The following is a 17,568-nucleotide window of genomic DNA, read 5'->3' on the forward strand; positions in this document are numbered from 1 at the left end:
CAGACTGAGCGACTCGTTGGAGGCTTTGCTTTCCATTTGAAACATGCAGAGAATTCAAGAAAACTTCCAAGTAACCACAATGTTGAGTGTGCTTGCTGTCAGTAGCATCAGCATTACCAATCAAGTTAAGCGCAAGTTAATGCTTACCAGTGTTGTGGAACGTTGACAGCTTTTGAAACGAGCTTGCAAAGGCGTTTGCGGCGGGTGCTGAAAATCGGGGATTCATTTTCCTTTTCATAAGCCCAATCTATTCCTAAAACAACGTACGGTTGCATGAAGTGTTTGACAAGCCATTGACAGATGGACTCCCGCTCTTCTGCTCCGCTTACCTCTCCGCGGGGACCGAGCGGTTCCTCCTCTGCCCGAGGTCACGGGGTGGAGCGGCGGCGGCCCTGCTGCAAAAGTGGAAAGGAAGGAAGGAGACAAACAGGGACACAAGGGTCATTGCGGCCATTTCTCCAGCAAGAGCGGACGGATGACCTTGTAAGCAAGCATCTGTGCAATCATTAATATATTGCAAAAGTCTTCTTTTTTCAAATGCTGAGTATTCTTGCCCAATTAAAAAACAATGCAAGTGTATTTTCACAATCCCATTCATCAGTCAATTGAGTTTCGCTGGCGCACATTACGCGCAGGCAGGAGAAGTCAAGATAAGAGCCGCTCGATAATGCGCCAATAAAACTTTATTTTGCCAGCCGTCACGTGACCCCGGTACCGGCGCTCGGGAACATCAAGTATTTCCCATCTCAGGGATAACGCCGGTCAAACCGCCGTGTCACGTTTGCGCCGCTGACACATTTCATTCAAATGGACCCGCTACAAGCACACCAGTCCCTGGACAATGTGTAGCTGCCGTTTACCGGTAGGCGCGTTGGAGAGCGCAAGCGGCGCTCCGAGGCGGGCCCGCCGCCGCCCCACCTATCGAGTCCGCTTTAGGATCCTGAAAGCCGGCTGCCAAAAAGTCCCGCCCCCCGAAAAAGTCCAAATCTGATGCCATCCTGGACCGTCCGGGAAGACTTTCTTGGCCCAATCGGTACTTGGCTCCTACCGCGCGTCCTGCCTGGAAGCCCGTCGGGACCTGGCCGGCACCCCACGGCGAGTTTGCGCAGTCCCCGTCGGCGTGAGATCCGGGCGGGTCCGCCCGGGCGGGCTTGTAGAGGTAGCCGAGGGTCCGGGAGCGGAAAGCGCACTCCCTCGTGCGGTCCGAGCGAAGGCTCTCGCAGGGGTGGATCCGCTCGGGGGGCTGCCGGTGTTGGGCCCAGACACACTGCCGGTGACCTTGGACGCCATCGGCGGGGAAAGCCGCCAGCGTGTTGGCGACGGACGGGCCGAGGTGCGACGGGATCGCGGCTCCGGGGAGCGCGTCCAGGGGTCCCGGCGCCGACACCCTCGAGCTGGCGTTGATGAGCAGGTTCCGACTGATGGGGCTGGGGTTGGCGATCTGGCCCTCGCACACGGAGGTGGCGCCCGCCCCGGCGCGGGCTTGACATAATTGGTTGATTCGGTGCACTATGCTGCTCAGGTCGCCGCCGCCCCGCTGGTGCAGACCGGCGGCCATGGACAGCGGGATGGTAGAGGTAGATACCGTCACGTTGGGAGGCGCGTCCGAATCTGAGAGCTTGCGGGGTCCCAAAGCCCTCGGAGGGCCCTGCTGGAGACCACCGGACGGTACTTCTGGAGTCTGGAGAGCACCGGGTACGACGCCGGATGTCTGGGGGTGCGGTGGATGAAAACCGGCGGGTACCGCACCGGGCATCGGGGGGCGCAGCGGCTGGACACTGACGGACGTGCTTCGCTGAGGATGAAGACCGCCGGCTCCCGCAGTTTGGTAGCGGGGTGGCTGGATTCCGCAGGCCGCGGCGGGGCCCGGGGTCCGGGAGATGCTCCGCGAGCCGACGAGGCCCCGGCCGCGCAGAGCCGCTTCTGATGCGTGGCAGAGGTTCAAAGGGGCGGCGGTCGCTAAGCTGTGAGGCACGGTCGGCGTCTGGGGCTCCAGCACGGGCAGGCGCGCCGCACCCAAGGGCATTACCCCGCCACGCTGTTCCAGTGGATAGTGGGCGGGCCTCCGCTCCGGTGGCTGCCCGTGAGTCTGGCGCGAGGACGCGGGCCTGAACCGCTCATGTGGGTGAAAAGACGAGGGGTTCATGGCGGCTCTGCTGATGTGGCGGTCACAGCCAAAAGAGGCCGAGTGACTCGAGCCCCCCTGCGATGTTGGCGCGGGCGGTCGCCAGGCCAGAGGACACTTGCGGCCAGATGGCACACTCACATTTCTCCAGTCGGGCGTCGGTCAGACGCGAGACGAACGAGACCCGGTCCGCTGAGGCGTGCGCCCAACTTTGGCGATGGCTGCGTGGCGTCAACTCCTGCCTGCAAGTGGACAGCATGTGCGTCAGCGACACTTCCGATGTATGCAAGCATGATTTGGGGGTCAGCATTTTTTTGGACCAGCAAACTCGTTTCGACATATTTGCAAGGCCGTTTTTAGGCTAAATCCTAAAACAGAGCTATGTTTTCCCTATAATGACATGCGACATTATGTAACCAAAAAAATGTTTAAATGCTGAAATCATGGAGGTCAAAGGCTAAGCTTTGTATTTTTGTACTTGCAATCCCGCTTTAGCATTTGGCCTACAAGTGTGCCCGTCAAAAATGTCACATCCACACGGGTAGTTCGGGGTCTCCGTAATATTGCTTATATTGTTCCCAGACAAACGACTCAAAGGCAGAAATTCTTCCCAATCTGTGAAAAACGCGTTCTATTCATAGAGTTCAACGGCAACTTGCTCATTCCAAGTGTAGACTCTATCCATGCACGGCTCCACACTGCCCCTCAGAGGGCAAAGAATTCATTGGCAGGGTTTTGACACACCTTAACCAGGGAAACCATGAATGACTGATAGGAGGACACTGTCAACAGTTTATGTATTTCATTTTATTTTAACTTTGAAATGAGGTTTTGCAATTCGGAGTTTGCATCTCCCAGCTATTGTCGAGTGACGTCAGATTAAACTGCGACTTCCGACTCCCCCGCAAACGTTGACCTCTTCGGTGGGTCGGTGACGTCACGAGTGTAATCAACGAATAGGTGAATAGCCGAGTCGAGACATGTGGTCGTCATCTCATCGTCGTGATCGTGAGGATTACGCACAACATAGCTAGCCAATACGTACGTGAATATTGGGTGCGCTCGCACCTTCAGTCCGACAACACTCGAAGGTTAGTCAAGTGAGTGCGTTCGGAGAGGCAGAGCGCGCTCACCCCGGAGCCATTTGTTTACGAACGAAGCCTACGTGCTCCGAGTGTTCGCACCTGCGGTGTTTGACAGTCGGAAGGCCTAAAGCGCGCTACGGAACTCCTTTAACGGGAACAGACGGCACATTTGAACAACGCTCGGAGTGACGGGGCGCCCGCTAGGTGACTATTTCCGAACGCACACTGTCTTTGTGCTACGATGCTAGGCTACGGCTCGTGCTGGCCACTAGCTAATGAGAGTGTCGAGTAATACTTACTTAGGCTCCTCGACTTTAACGACGTGGCGCGCTCGTTTGGCGGAGGTACGATGACGCCGCTCACTTTCTCGACTTGAGCCTAATTGGCGACAGTGTCCGCTGAACAGCCCGCTTGCCTGTTAGCCGCACCACTCAAGTCAGCGTTCACTGCGCCTGCGCGGGAGGAGCCCCGCCTGCGCCAACAGCCTGTCTGTCGCCCGCGGAGAATGCCTGAGCAATAATCGAACGCTCTCGAAGCAAAAATACATGGCGGTATTAATCTAGCTCAACAACACTACGAGCACCGACGCAACCTTATGGCACCAAGCAATCAATTCATCTTTTTAAAGAGGCGACTTCACGAATGGGTGGAGACGACATATGCCAACGCGCTGTCGTACCACCGGCGAGTCGAACGTGCCTACGAAACGGCCATGTTGGCAAGGGCGCCGAAATGCCTCGGCCGTGGGCAACGCGAGCACTTTCACATGAAATGAGACCTGGAAATTATACGTCATCATTTGCTCAGTTTTCAACCAGTTTTTTTACGAAGTTTACTTTTTGTCAACGCCCAAGTTTATGCTATCAAGACTACATGGGGAAAAAAAAGGCCATTATTTTATCCTATGAAAAAGTTGTTCTCAGTTAACTTGCAATTGCAAAGCTGTTTCTCTTTGGCCAAGTTGAGGATTTAATTGGAAAGACAAAAAAAGCCAGTCTGGGAAGGAGGCCTTTTTATTATTGCGCAAGACAGGAGATGTTGCTCAGCGACCCGAGAGAGGGACGCCGCGGAGGATCACTGATGCACTTGCAGTAGTTTGAGCTCATCCAGCAGCTGTTGCTCCTTCTGCAACTTCTCCAGCTGAAATGACAGCCAGCGGCGACGTGTCAAGTAAGACAGCGCGGGCGGGGCTTCCCTTCTCCCTGCTGTTAAACGCCAGCCAAAGGACAGAGTAACGGCCAACGGGCGGGAGCTGACCTGGTTTTTCTGCAGAACCTTTCCACACGACTGTTGCTCCTTCAGCTCCTCGATAGCTTTCAGCTTCTGCAAGGCAACGCCAACAAACGTGTGATGGACAAACAGCCGGCCCCGCTCGCCAACCTCCACCCGACCCGGACGAGGAAGAAGCCCGCGCCCGGCTACACTTGCAAACGTCGCGCTCGCTGTTGACCTTCTTGACGTTCTTGATCTTCTTCTCCATCTCGGGATCGTCGCAGGTCTCCGTCGATTGGTCGCGAGCCACGCGAGCGGGCTCAGAGGGCGGGTCGGGCTCGGCCGCGCTCTCCTGCGGAGGACGGGAAAGAACGTGAGCGTTGCCGCGCCAACCCAGACGTGGCAAAATCAGAAGCTGCGCCAGTCGGTCGGGGACACACGGGTCGAGACGCGTAGCCAAAAGCTTCCAATTGGGAGAGGGGCTCTCTGCCACTGAGCCACGCTGCCCAACCCGCCTCGATAGAAATTGCAAACATGTGGCAAAGCTCAAACATCACGGTTGCTCCGCTAATATCCCAAGCGCAAGTCTGTTGCTATAGCAACAACTTGATGCTAGTCCAAGATGCAAATGTGATATTTTTGTTGTTGACTTGTGGGAAAAGACAGCAGAAAATGAGCAGACTTGTTGCTATCCAGTAGAAAGTTGTCTTTGCCATGACCTGTTTGGCAGCTTTGCGCGCTTCTCGTTTCTTCTGATTCTTCAATGCCGCTTTGGACAAAGGCTTGTCGGAGGACCGCACGTTCTGAGGCGCCTCCACCTCGTGCTGCGGCATCAAATAGAAGCGTCGCGTTAGCGGCCTCAACTGTGGCTTGCGGTGACTTTTGTGCACCCACCCACCAGTTTGGAAGTGGGCGCAGCGGGGAGGTGCCTGAGCGCCGGCGGTCTGTAGGCCTGAGCGGGCGCGGCCTGCGCATTGCCCGGTCCGGCCTCCTGCTGCCGGATCGGCCGCTCGGGGAAGGTTCCGTCCGGGAAGGGCTGCCAGCGGACTTCCCACAGCTCGCTGCCTTCGGGGGTCTGATGCGCTTGCTTCACGGCGCCCGTGTAGTGGCGCACCTGGAAGCCGTTGCCCACGCGCAGCCGCGGCGAGCACGTGGCCGTCAGCACGTGCTCGCCGTCCGGACACCAACTGAAGTGAGTGGCGTCTGCAGCCTGACATTTGGAGACCTGCAGTGGCACATATGCCTATTTTTGGTGCTGGATTGGCTTCCAGCTTTTTTTTTTTTTCCAGGCAATCAGACGCTGTTGCAGCTTTATCAGCAGTAAAAAAGCCAAAGAATGTGGGGCCGGGCGGTGCTACGCTCCACTCACCTGTTTGTACTTCTTGACGTCCCAAACTTCCATCTGACCCCTAAGATTGCCGAATCCCGCCAGGACCAGGATGTGACCCTGCGGACTGGAGCATGCCGTCAGACTCTCATCGGGAAGGGGGCGGCCGCAGTCAGCGACACGTCCTCACCTGTAGTAGGCGGCGTTGCGCGGTCCGGTCCCAAAGTCGAAGACGGCGTCACACTTGAGGTTGAAGACTGTGGCCTTGGCCGGCATAAAGCCGTAAACCACGCAAAAGTGGCTGGAGTTTGGACTCCAGGCCACGTCGTAGATGGGCCCGTTCTTGGCTGAGGGGAGAAAAGGGCCACGTGACGAGTCAGCGTCTCCAGGGTGCATCTGTCTGACAGCCGTGACCTTCCAGCGGTGCCGCGAGCAGAGCTTTCCAGCTCGATTGCCTCCTTGGTGGTGCCGATCGCTCACCTAGCTGCACGTGCGCCGTCTCTCCTCCGACGTGGAGGTAGTGCAGAGTCTGCTCGCCGTAGTACGACGCGCCGCTCTTGTCCACCTCGGTGCTCGCCGTCACCAGCACGGCCGAGGCTGCGCCGACAATAAGCGCGCAGGTCAGACGTGCGGCTCTGAGGCGAGCGCTAAAAAGTCTTTAGCGTCTTAAGTTTGACGTCAAGTCGGGACTGGGCTCCGGCGGCCGAGTCCGACCGGCGTACGAAGGAATGTACGGTCGAAGCGATCGCCCTCCCGCAATTGAATTTGTTCTCGCTGCGGTTCAAGTCCAGCGGCGTCTGTGGTGAGTTTCTAGCGTCCGTGCTGCGCCCCCCCCCCCACCTTTGTTGTTCCACTGCATGTTGACGCGGTCGGCCTTGAAGAAGCTCTTGGAGGCCAGGGCGGCGCCAGGCTCCGCCAAGTGCGGGTACTGGAAGAGGCGCACAAACGATGGCGCCCCTTTGCTGCCGGGGACGTACACGCACACCTGACAGGGAGGGAGGGGGCAAATAAATTGATCAGGTGGTGCCATTTGCACTTCCTGCTGGTTGGCTGGTTTTGAGCGGGCGGTGCATTGTGGCCTCCAAAACGGCCCAAATGCATCATTTGGAGCGCGCATTGGGACACAACTGGAGCCATTGGTTGCTCGCTCACCTTGCTGGGATGAGCTCCCGGTGAAAGCTCAAAGTTGGAAATTTTCTGCACGTGAAGCTTGTTGGCGATGACGTCTGCACACAAAAGATGCTTTAGCCTTAGCATGCGATTAGCATATGGGGCTAAAGTGATGTTTATTAGCTTGCAGCATGCTTGCTAACACTTTGTGCGTCCTTACTGAAATTGTTATCCTGAAAGAAGTGCAGCTCGTTGCTGACCATTCTGACAGCTATCTTTTCGTCCTGGGACCAGCTGGGACACCTGCACGACAGCGCCGCCGCATCAGCCTCGAGCCGAGCAAAGCCTCGCTGCGCCATGCCGGCGGGGCCGCTCACCAAGCGTCCGCCTTCTTCTGGAACAAGCCTTTGAGGAGGCCGCCACCGGGTAGCTCCCACAGACGGAGGTTGGCGTCGCCCTGAGCCGCCTCGCCGCTCTCTGGAAAGCCGAAGCGCGTCTCGTCACGGCCCAAACGCGCTTTGGGATTTACACCCTAACCACCCACCCACATCTGAGAATTGCTGAGCACGGTGACAGGTGGCATTTTACAAACCACGCCAAAACCGGGAACGGGCCGGCCCGTCAACCCAGTCGCTCACACATTTACAAAAAGAAACAAGAACAAGCCCAACACTATGTGTGTATTTGTTGCAAGTGTAAGCAGTTATTCTGAAGTTGAAGCCTGCCCGATGAAGGTGCGCAATGTTCTTACTGGTGTAGGACTGCCAGGTGACCAGGATGTTGGCGAGAGGAGAGAAGCGGAGCATCGCCGTCTTGGGCAGCTCCAACGTGGCCACCGGGGAGCCGTCCGAGGTCCGCGCCACCGACACGCTGGTCAAAGGCGCATGTCAACCGGGGTCAACTCCGGGCACCCGTTCCAGCAGTAATGGCGCACCACCTACTGAAAGGCGTAACCCAAGGTTCCGTGCTCCTGGAGCCTAAACCTTTTGACATGGCTGTCAAGGTGTTAACCTCAATTCAGGGGGCCACATATATGTGAATGTTGATGAAAGAGACACCGGACAGGCGGGCCACCGAGGCTAGGCGCCAATATTGCGCCTTTTGAGAAACGCCGGAGTGACCCCGACGACGGCCGTAAAGGAAAGGCAGCGCTGAAGGGCCCAAACGTTGGTGGATGCAAGCAGGAAACACTACCAGGATCTGACACCTGAACTAACCGTGTCTTTTTGCGGAGCTTGGCGTCCCACTGATGCCCCTCTGCTCGAATGAGGGCAACAGTGTGGCTTGGGAGCGAGTTGAGATTCACAAAAATCACATACTCACACTTTTCCATTGCACCACGCCAACAGCGAGCCATCCCTGCTGAACGTCAGGCATTGGCTTGCACGAGGATCCCTGCGCACGCGCGCGCCCACACACACACACACACACACACACACACACGTTCAGTCACACGCTGGCTGATGACATCACTGATGATGTCAGTGTTGGGAGATCACCTGGTGAAAGCGTCGTGCTCCCGGCAGGTAGGGGGACCGCAGAAGAGCGACGTCCCGACCGACTCTCTTACTGAAACACACAAAAGTCACAAATGCAAACTCGCTCAGCCACCATTCATCCATACTCTGAGCTCTCACGAGTGTTAAGGCTCTCGGAGCACCCTAAGCTCAATTTTAAGAGCGCAAGTAGAAAATGCAGGGTGGGGACATGAATCACAAATCAACTTGCGATGTAAATGTGAAAATTTATTCTCTTTCTCACTATACTGCAGAGAAATAGGCAGAAGTGTGGAGCCAAAATTTGTCAGCAACCCCAACATATAGTCAGTCAACCATATTTCAAATGAAGCTAATTTGTGAATGACAACTTTACTTGGGGTATCTCAAATTATGGGGCAAAAATTCCAGGACGCTCTGGAGCCCAAACACAGATAAACACCATACTATACTATACTATACTATACTATACTATACTGAAGTGGAGAATGAAATTGTGTCCAACAGTGTGGGGGTGTGCGTGCATGACGCACTTTTTGTTGCTGAATTGACGTATTGCACACGTGCAAAAACAGAAAAAGCAACGAACGTGATCAACAAAAGCACGTCAAAAAACTGACGTTGAAAAGAAATAAGACGAAGGAACGAACCTGCTAAAAGCGGCACTGGCGGCGCCATGTTCACGTGCCGGAAGCAGAGTACACTCCGATCGGAAAACCGTCATAAGGAGGCGCGTCGCTCACTGCCACGTCTGCGTGCGTGCGTGCGTGCTTGCGTAGAGTTCAGCTTGAAGTACACGTATCTATTCGCTTTGCATTTAAACTCGAGTTGGAAGACGTGGCCCACTTACGTTCTGTTATTAAATGAACAATCATAATCACAACCCAACCGTGACATCATTTTCAAACGTTTTTCTGATTTGTTTGACGAAAACAGATACCTTCTTTTTATACTACAACTTCCTGTTTAAAAATAAAAGTCTAGAGAGTCCTTCGCAAAGTGAATGAAAAAAGGATGCACTAAAAATGTCTTTGTTCTACGCTCAACCATAAAGTGGATCATGAGGTTCAATTCAACGTCAGTTCGTATTTCTTTTCGAAATCCAACAGGAGCGCAACACGAAATTTGAAGCTGAAATGCGTTTCGGAAGTGAAGTTGGGGGCGCGGCTACCTGGATGGCGGAAGTGGCGGTGGGTGGGCGTGGCTTAGTCTTTTTGAGTACGTCGACAGGCGAAAGTCGCCCCTACTTCGAAGAGCGCCACAGCGAACGACTCGTAGTAAATAAGCAAAGCCGTCAGCCGGTGGGCACGCTTGAACGACACGATGGTGGCGAAGCAGAGGATCAGGATGGCCAACGAGAAACACAGCAAGAACATCACGCAGAGAGGAAATGTGGCCAAGTCCACGGTGAGTCCCAAGTCACGCAAGGCGAGCGATGCAACACGTCACAGTCAAGCCTCCATCGCATGGACACTCTACTCTACTCTACTCTACTCTACTCTACTCTACTCTACTCTACTCTACTCTGATGGTTCGGTTCGGTTCATCAGATCAGCCAGGAAAATGATCGAGAAGCTGTTCTCCAAAGTGAAAGTTGATGTTTGCAAATGCCTTATTTTGAAGGAGCGCCGCTCTTCTTTCACCCAGGGCGAGAAAAATCGCAAGACTGGAATCAAAACCATTTGGACTCATTTCAATTGAGGGGCAACATGAACCAACGACTAAAGCCCGAAGTTGAAGTCCTGAACAAGGCACCTAAACGATTACTAAATGATCAAAGTAGATGACACCGAGTTAGGTGTGGAGGAACCGCTTGAAAGCTCCCCAAACGTTATGAGCTAGCCCGTGCTAAAAGCGCAACTCTAGCGATGAATGTCAGGAGCCTCAGTGAGGTTGACGAGTCGGGAGGCGGTGGCAGCCCGATTGGCACTAACGCTCCCGTTTTTGTTTCAGAGAAACCTGACGGACGACAAAGGCGTGGGACCCTGGCTGCTGGCGCTCTTCCTCTTTGTTGTTTGCGGCTCAGGTAGCTTGGCTTTGGCTTCCTTCCATCCTTCGGCCAAAAAAGAAAAAGTCAGACAAACTTGCAGCCTTCCCACAATTGTGAAGAAGACCTGAGATTGAGCCGGGGCCAATTTCAGCGCCTCCTTTCACGCTTTGCATTGTGGCTGGCGTGAGCCGTTTCTCTTGACGGGGCTCGCAACGCGCTTCCGTTTTTAGCTTTAGATTGGCGAGCGGCGGGCCGCGTCCTTGGCTTCGCTTGGACCCGACCCAAAAAGTCAGAGCGACCGTGTCGGAGCAAAGAGCGCAAAGCTTTTGCCAGCCAGCGGGTCCCGGAGGGGCGCCCCTTTGCCGGCCCGCCGGGACCCGCTTTGAAGTGCCACCTTGAAATGTTTTCACCACTCTGTACGCGCGCGCAGCTATCTTCCAGATCATTCAGAGCATCAGGATGGGCATGTAATGATGACGTGGCCACCGGACGGACGCCCCCCCCCCCCTTCCCCCCCAAGATACATTCCTGAACTTTGACCTGCGATCATTCCCGACCGGGCTCGCCACGCACACGCATCCACACGTGCGCGCTTGTTTGCAGAAGGTGGCGCAGCGGACGACCTTCTCGCTGGTGTTTACCTGTGCCTAAGTCCCGCCTCCGCCTCCGCTGGTGAGGCCTTATCGGACAGACGGGCTGGGGGGGGGGGTGTTCAAAGTGCACCTGACGACCAAAACAAGAAGGAGCGTGCATGCGCGTGCGTGTGTGTGTGCGAGAGAGAATAAAGTTTGACTTCCCCACCAAGCGTGAGTTTCTGAGTTTCATTTGGGCATCTGCAATGCACTTTTCATTGTCAGGAAAGGTTTTGAAAAATGAGCCAACTAGGAAAGGTTAGGAAAGCTTGAGCCAAAAGGGCAATCTCAATGCTCGTCCATTAAAAAGGCCAGTCAAAGCTGCGTGGCATCAGTGGGCTGGCTACTCACCCGATGCTTCCTGCAGCGTTTGCTTCTTCGAACGCCGTTCCGTTTCCCTCTATGTGCCGACGAGCCGTACCAAATAGAGGTGCGGTGAATGATGGATGACGCTTGCGAGCGCTGCCGGGACCGCTGCTGATGTCAGCCCTCCTCACTCGCTTGTTTCTCTTGAAAAACAAGTTCCACGTGTCTCCGTCTTTTCACTTTCCTTTTCTTGCGTCCCTATGAAAAGAAGGACTTGTTTCATTTCCAATCTCCACTCTTGTTAAAGCACCACTTGGGGCAAATTGAGCAGTGCCGATGGAACCTTTCCCATCTATAGAATGTACGCACGCACGCACGCACGCACGCACGCACGCACGCACGCACGCACGCACGCACGCACGCACGCACGCACGCACCTGCAGCAAATGATCAGCCAAGCCTGCTCATCAACGCCCGCCCAATCACGATGCCGATGACTTGTCTCTGAATGATGTAAAACAGGCTGCACGGAATGCTGCTGTGCTGGACTCCGCGGACTTGGGCAGCCTTGCTCCAAATCTTCTGCTTTCTACCAGTAGAGGGTGCTCACACGTGCCACCGCTGCACTCCTTTTTAGCTGGTCCAAAACAATGTACCTGCACACGAAAGTCAGAGTGAGTCGAAACTTACTTTTCAGTCAAGTGAGGCGCGTTCTTCTCCTCCGCCACTTCTTTTGCCAAATGAAAACGCTCAAGCCACCAATCGATCTTCGTCTCCTTGTAAGCCGGCAACATTTTTGAGCTACATAGCGACGACTACCGGACAGTAGGGTCATAGCACTTTAAAACGTCACTACTTTCAAAGTCGGCGACGTGCCAAGCAGTCATCTTCCATCCAATCATATTTCGGCTCCAAATTCACAGCTTGAAGGCTCTCTCTCAGCCGCTAGGGCTTGTGCTTCTCGGCCACGCAAAATGTCCTCATTGTCAGTGTGGCAGCATTCCTAGAAAATCACAATGGGCGTGACCGCTGACTTTTGTGCTCAATTGTGACTTTTATTCAAGCTAAACCCCAAACGAGATTTAGAAAAAGGAAAGCCGACGTGAACGGACACCAAAAAATAAAAGGCAGCCACCGCATCGCCACGGTAACCGCCATCCGCCGTCGACGTGACGAGTATTATTCACGGCCGTTGTTGATCGTCGGCCGCGCTTGTCAGTCATTTCTAATGAAGCTTTCTCAGGCGGCCCCCTCGGTTTCCACGGCGACCGGGCCTTTCCAAATGTTTGCCACCTGACCGCCGAGACAAGAAAAGACGTCAACCATCTGACACCGGCTTGTTAAGAGTCAAGTTCAAAGGGCACCGCCTTAGCGTAGCTCGCATGCTAACGAGATGTAGGCCACTTTGCTCGCAGCTGAAATTCATCGAATGAAAGAAGCATGCAATTGCTCACAGTGCTTTATGATGCAGTTGTGTGTGCGGGGGTGGGGGGGGGGCAAGTCAAAGTGAGCAGCCAAGTCCACTGGGAGAATTGGAAAAGGAATCTAAATACTTCTCCATGCACTCTTAACGTCATCAAATACTCTTCAGGGCACGCTTTGGACAGCCCCGCCCTAACGAAGCACGTCGTCACGTCGCGGCGCTTTGCGGGCGGGTCAGCTGCGGCGCTGGGCCGGCCGGCTTCCGGAGTCGGACGCTCCAAGAGTTGGCGGCCGGGGCGCGGCCGTGGAGGTGGCAGGTGTAGACGCCCTCGTTGAACTCGTTGGCCACGATGCGGAGGTCGCGACCTTTCAGCGCAATATGTCCCGGGACGGAGGCCGCGATGCGCTCGCCGTCTTTGTACCAGCTGAGGGCACAAACACAGAGAAAGGGTGGGTCAACCCGGTGAGCGACACCCGCCGGCGTGCCGTGGCATGCGGCGCGTGCACACTGCCGAGCGGACCTCCATTGCGGGCCTCTCTCTCCGGTGTTTTAGCGTTTTCCCTCCCGATAGAGCGTGAGGCTGGGCTGACCTGACTTTGGCTGCGGGCCTTGGTGGGTTCTTGGTGCCGCAGCGGAAGCCCACCACCTTCCCGCGCGAGACCACCTTCACCCTGACATTCGCGGGCGGTGGCGGTGTGGTCATGGCCTCCGGGGGCTCTGAAAGGGAGCGCGTTGTGAGTGGACTGGATGGGCCCGTGCCGGGCCGGGCCGGGTCGAACTCACCCGAGCACAGGCGGCAGCGTCGCGGGCAGGTCCTCATCATCAGCCGCTTGCGACGTTGGCACAGGCCCGAGCCCGCCCAGCGCTCGCACGCCCGCCTCTTGTCCACGCAGCCTGAGCGCAGCCGGCCGTTCCAAAAAGACACAGTGGTCTCAGTCACGTGCCCACGCACGCACAAAGAGCCTGCTGGCCTTCTGACCGTAGAGCCTCCGTATGGCCCGGACGTCGTCGGGCCCGACGTCCCTCTGGCCGGTAGTGGTGGCGTTGGGGTTCATGAGGGCGCGCGGGTCGGCCGAGTGCCACAGACCCAGCACGTGGCCGATCTCGTGCGCCGCCACCTGGACCAGGTCGTTCAGCCACACGCCTGCACAAAAGCCAAGGTGGCCGGAGTGAGCGAGGAGGGCGGGCGGGCATGGCCAACATGGCGTGGCTTCCGTCACGCTACCTCGGCTCCAGCTGAAGCGGGACCTCCCGACGATCCAGAATTCGTGCTTGTCAAAGTGGATCTCACCGCGTGGTGGGAGGAAGGCGTGGGCCAGCTCGCCGTTGACGCCGTCGAAACAAGGATGGAGAGGAGACGACGCGCAGTCCGAGTGGTTCAGCGCGTAGAAACCTTGCGGCGGTGCACACAAATAAAGGCTACGCGCGTGCGTGCATGCGTGCGTGCATGCGTGAGGGGGTGGGCGACCATGCACACACTACACGCTCCCTCCCGTTTCCTGCCCGTACACGTACTTGCACGCCCGTTTACACTCACAGACGCGCGCTCGTTCCGGTCGCACTACCGATGGTGATGTCTGCGTCGTGCTGGCGGACTTCGGTGAAGCTGAGCGGCGACACGTCGCTCCACTTGGAGAAGGCCGAGCTGAGCGCGTGTCTGGTGGCGTCCGCGCTCAGCGTGTCGGGAAACGACTCCAACCTGACACGCAAGCGCGCGTGCGTGCGTGAGCGCATGCTCGATCGATCGATCGATCGATCGAGTGAGTGAGTTGGCTGCATGTGTGCGCGGTGTTCGCGGCTGGCCTCACCTGTACGTGATGTTTGCGTGCGTCCACTTGTACCCGAGCGGGTTGATGGTGAAGCGCTTGCTAAGGCGATGGCCCGATGAGGACGCGCTCGTGTCTGCGAACACCTGCAAACACAGCCATCGACAACCGTCACTGGCGCTTCCTCCGTCGGCCACAAGAGGTCACCAGCACACACGCAGCCCTGGGTTAAATCGATACAGCTCCCGACAGCGCGCGCGCGCACGCACGCACGCACGCACGCACGCACGCACGCACGCAGGAACTCACTTGATCATAAAGTGACTTAATTGGTACACGCAGACTCACCCATACTTTAACACACTCACGCACAGCAACAGCAGCAGCAACAACTCATTTAATCACACACATGCAAACTCACGCATACACTCTGTGCATTGACGCTCAGACACTCATTCAATGTTCCAACCAGCACAACTTCACGGACTCCCCGACAGAAACACGCCTGCGAAATCACGCTCAGACTCGCCCACACACACGCGCCAAGTGACTTTATGACAGAGACGCGCGCGTGGAATAGACGCTCGGACGACTCCGCGGAAAGTCCCGCAAAACGTGGACTGGCCTGTGACGTCACCATCAGCGCCACCAGGAGCGGCGGGACTTCCATGACGTCACACAGCCGGACGCCTAGCTGTCAATCAGTCGGATATCGGCTCATTTCCACGCGTGAGAGCGAAGCAAAGTTGCGAAGCGAAGCGCAGAGCCTCGTATGGATTGTGGGTGGGGGCGGGGCGCTGTTAGGTCAGGTGAGCCCCCAATTTAACTCTTTCACTTCAACTCTTATGTCAAATAAGAGCGAAGCTCAAGAAGCAACACGCAAGTTGGACTGCGTCGGCCTAAAGTGCGCTCTCCGGTGGGCAGAATGAGCAATGGCAATCGCTTTGATTGCAAAATTGCAGGGCAGTAAATGAATGGAGTCTCTCTGCACTGGCCGGATTAGACACCATGACGAGCCAGAACCCTTGGCACCAAGAATGGTACCCGAGTCTTTGTGAATCGGCCCCAGCCACATTTTTTTGGGCCACCTTGCTAAAACAGCCATGATTAAAGTGCCATTTTCAAAGCGCAAAGCCGGAGGTCATCTTGAGAAGGCCCATTTTACGGCAGTCCGGTGCAAATGTCAGCTGATAGCAAAGTTAAATGAGAAAAATCCAAAACATTTTTTATTCAATGCAACACAAAACGGTGGTGGCTTGCCTGGCCCACTGAAATGCGCCGCTTGCATAACAGCTGCAAGACAGACATCAAGAGTTTCATTGCCACCATTTTTCCACGCCTGGCAAAAGTCGGCGGTCTCGATACGAGGACGGTGGAGACGTGCCCTCGTTTGGAATCCTTCACAAAGTCAAAGGAAGCGTTGCAAAATGGCCACCGCGGGATGAGCCTCCCTCTGGCGTTTGCGGCCGAGGCCAAAGACGCACATACGCACGTGTTTGCCCAGAGAGAAATGGGCGCCCGTTCCAAAAACAGGACTGGAGAACAGTGTTCCTTGGAAACCGTGACCAGCCATCGTTGGAACGGCAGCTGTCCCAAAAGTCAGTTGCTCTTCAAGTCTTGGACATCTCCTTTAGGGATTCCGCCTGGACCTGGTTGATCTCGGCGTTGTCGGTACTTCAAAGTTAGCTCGGCTGGCTGTCACGTGACACACGGGGCGGGGCGTTTTCACTGGCATCCGGTTGCCAGGGAGACCAGGAGGGCATGGAGCTTGTCTGTTACTTTTCTCACCAGGGAGAGCGGCCCCAAACGCTCCGCCGCGGACTCCTCAGCCACGCACGCCGAAGCTTTCGTCAGGAGACGGCGGGACTGGTCACACCGCCCGGGAAGGGAAAAACACAAAGACGACACGGCCACCTGCGCCGTTTTTTCTTTAGGTTTCGATTTTCTCATCCAGCTGACAAAAATCAAAACCTAAAAAAACCACGGAGCAGCGGTGTGAAGAGTGGCGGTCGCCACAGCGACCCGACGCAGTCGCCGCGAAGCGTCGTCATCCACGTCGACGTCCTGGAGACCGAGAGCACGGTTACATTCAACGCACCTGCCCGCTACTGTTTGAAAAACAAACAAAAAAACTCAAACTAATCCCAATCCGGTTGTCTTCAATTCAAGCTATCCACTCGACAGATATTTGTGTGTGATGGCGAGCGGCCGGCCGGCCTTAAGACTCCTCACAATGATACTGAAGATATCCGAGACAAGACTTTGCCATTTGCTGGCGGGTAGGCCGAAGCCACTGTTGGCAGTGAGAGAAAAGCACGACCGGTGGTCTGGTCTGTCAGCATGACAATTTCCCGCCGCAAACGACTCCCACTATCATGGCTGGAATGCGTTCCGTGCAAGATGACTGCGCCTCGCCTGACCACTGATGTCGACAAACAGTATCGCGCGGGTCTCTTTTTATTGACATCTCGTCGGCCACAAAACATTCTTGCCTGAGTCATACGTCGTTGAGCTTTTGTGTGACCGGGTCGGTCGGTATTGCACGTCTTTCCTGGGGAAATCGAGGTCCCAAAAGTCAATCAAAACAAACCGACGAGACGTCACGCGCCCTTCGGTGTGTCGTTTCAACTAGTCACAACCAGTCGTTTCTGAGACGGCGACAGAAAAGTGCCATTCGCCATAAAGACGGCAAGGTTAACTCGTCAAACTCGCTTGCAAGCCAGCCAGTCAAGCGTGACGTCATCGCCGCAGCCTTAGCGCAGTCGGATGCGTGCGTGCGCGCGCCTTGCTTGCTGCGGCAACAAGCTCGTACCAACACAACGACGACTTAAGTCGAAGGAGGTGAAAATGTTGTTTTGTCCTTACGCTGCGCAGACTCTTCCCACCAACCGTGAAGAGCGGACCGGCAATCCTTTCCTCCTCCTCCTTCAGCACGTTCCGCCTCCCTCACTCAAGATGGCGGCCGGCGGCTGAGCGCAGACTTCCGCTCACATAGCGCGCCGCCGGCGCCCCCTGCTGCACTGAAGGACAAATGCTCATTTAAGATGGCGGCCGGCGGCCGGCGGCCGGCGGCAGACATCCGCTCAGATAGCGCGC

At 55.9% G+C, this 17,568-nt stretch overlaps 4 protein-coding genes across 6 annotated transcripts in view; 1 reads left to right on the plus strand and 3 right to left on the minus strand.

The window, feature by feature from the left end:
• Positions 1–3,938, minus strand: part of col4a3 (collagen, type IV, alpha 3) — a 35,862-nt gene extending 31,924 nt beyond the window's left edge. Inside the window, exons 1-4 of the mRNA XM_085916584.1 lie at positions 3,510–3,938; positions 2,267–2,367; positions 330–395; positions 148–253 (exon numbers count right to left, since the gene is read on the minus strand). The gene's annotated coding sequence lies outside the window, so the exon portion shown is untranslated. The remainder of the gene's footprint in view (positions 1–147; positions 254–329; positions 396–2,266; positions 2,368–3,509) is intronic.
• A 269-nt stretch (positions 3,939–4,207) lies between these two features.
• Positions 4,208–12,219, minus strand: eif2a (eukaryotic translation initiation factor 2A). 3 transcript variants are annotated; one of them, XM_085916588.1, is made up of 17 exons: positions 11,721–12,219; positions 11,329–11,541; positions 8,359–8,428; positions 8,183–8,254; positions 7,611–7,729; positions 7,237–7,336; positions 7,080–7,162; positions 6,902–6,975; positions 6,590–6,734; positions 6,230–6,346; positions 5,940–6,096; positions 5,792–5,876; positions 5,321–5,647; positions 5,142–5,246; positions 4,661–4,774; positions 4,468–4,533; positions 4,208–4,350 (listed from the first exon to the last, which is right to left on the minus strand). In XM_085916588.1, the coding sequence occupies exons 5-17, from the start codon at positions 7,663–7,665 to the stop codon at positions 4,285–4,287; spliced, it is 1,494 nt and encodes a 497-aa protein (XP_085772714.1). In that variant the 5' UTR covers positions 7,666–7,729; positions 8,183–8,254; positions 8,359–8,428; positions 11,329–11,541; positions 11,721–12,219; the 3' UTR covers positions 4,208–4,284. The 3 variants fall into 3 exon arrangements, with proteins under 3 accessions (XP_085772714.1, XP_085772713.1, XP_085772712.1); XM_085916587.1 differs by lacking the exons at positions 11,329–11,541; positions 11,721–12,219 and adding exons at positions 9,006–9,208; positions 9,296–9,469; XM_085916586.1 differs by lacking the exons at positions 11,329–11,541; positions 11,721–12,219 and adding an exon at positions 9,006–9,287.
• Positions 9,535–11,149, plus strand: LOC147053889 (stress-associated endoplasmic reticulum protein 1). The gene is made up of 3 exons (XM_085916591.1): positions 9,535–9,762; positions 10,309–10,381; positions 10,776–11,149. The coding sequence occupies exons 1-3, from the start codon at positions 9,679–9,681 to the stop codon at positions 10,814–10,816; spliced, it is 198 nt and encodes a 65-aa protein (XP_085772717.1). The 5' UTR covers positions 9,535–9,678; the 3' UTR covers positions 10,817–11,149.
• Positions 12,220–12,443: 224 nt separating the features above from the next.
• mmp23bb (matrix metallopeptidase 23bb) lies at positions 12,444–17,551 on the minus strand. The gene is made up of 9 exons (XM_085916378.1): positions 17,464–17,551; positions 17,338–17,417; positions 14,515–14,618; positions 14,272–14,405; positions 13,932–14,099; positions 13,686–13,850; positions 13,490–13,600; positions 13,297–13,423; positions 12,444–13,130 (listed from the first exon to the last, which is right to left on the minus strand). The coding sequence occupies exons 1-9, from the start codon at positions 17,549–17,551 to the stop codon at positions 12,914–12,916; spliced, it is 1,194 nt and encodes a 397-aa protein (XP_085772504.1). The 3' UTR covers positions 12,444–12,913.
• Between the last annotated feature and the right edge of the window lie 17 nt (positions 17,552–17,568).

The sequence above is a fragment of the Syngnathus leptorhynchus genome, chromosome 7, assembly GCF_054491065.1.
Source record: "Syngnathus leptorhynchus isolate UIUO chromosome 7, UIUO_Slep, whole genome shotgun sequence".
Classification (NCBI taxonomy): Eukaryota; Metazoa; Chordata; class Actinopteri; order Syngnathiformes; family Syngnathidae; genus Syngnathus; species Syngnathus leptorhynchus.

Coding starts and splice junctions, on each gene's coding strand:
- eif2a (XM_085916587.1), bottom strand. CDS start 9,033: ATGGCGCCGCCAGTGCCGCTTTTAGCAG. Junction 6,347..6,589: donor CATGCAGTGGAACAACAAAG/GTGGGGGGGGGG, acceptor TTGTCGGCGCAG/CCTCGGCCGTGCTGGTGACG. Junction 6,097..6,229: donor GACGGCGCACGTGCAGCTAG/GTGAGCGATCGG, acceptor TTCTCCCCTCAG/CCAAGAACGGGCCCATCTAC.
- LOC147053889 (XM_085916591.1), top strand. CDS start 9,679: ATGGTGGCGAAGCAGAGGATCAGGATGGCCAACGAGAAACACAGCAAG. Junction 9,763..10,308: donor GAAATGTGGCCAAGTCCACG/GTGAGTCCCAAG, acceptor TTTTTGTTTCAG/AGAAACCTGACGGACGACAA. Junction 10,382..10,775: donor CTTTGTTGTTTGCGGCTCAG/GTAGCTTGGCTT, acceptor ACGCGCGCGCAG/CTATCTTCCAGATCATTCAG.
- mmp23bb (XM_085916378.1), bottom strand. CDS start 17,551: ATGTCTGCCGCCGGCCGCCGGCCGCCGGCCGCCATCTTAAATGAGCAT. Junction 13,851..13,931: donor CCGCTTCAGCTGGAGCCGAG/GTAGCGTGACGG, acceptor GCTTTTGTGCAG/GCGTGTGGCTGAACGACCTG. Junction 13,601..13,685: donor GGCCATACGGAGGCTCTACG/GTCAGAAGGCCA, acceptor GGCTGCGCTCAG/GCTGCGTGGACAAGAGGCGG.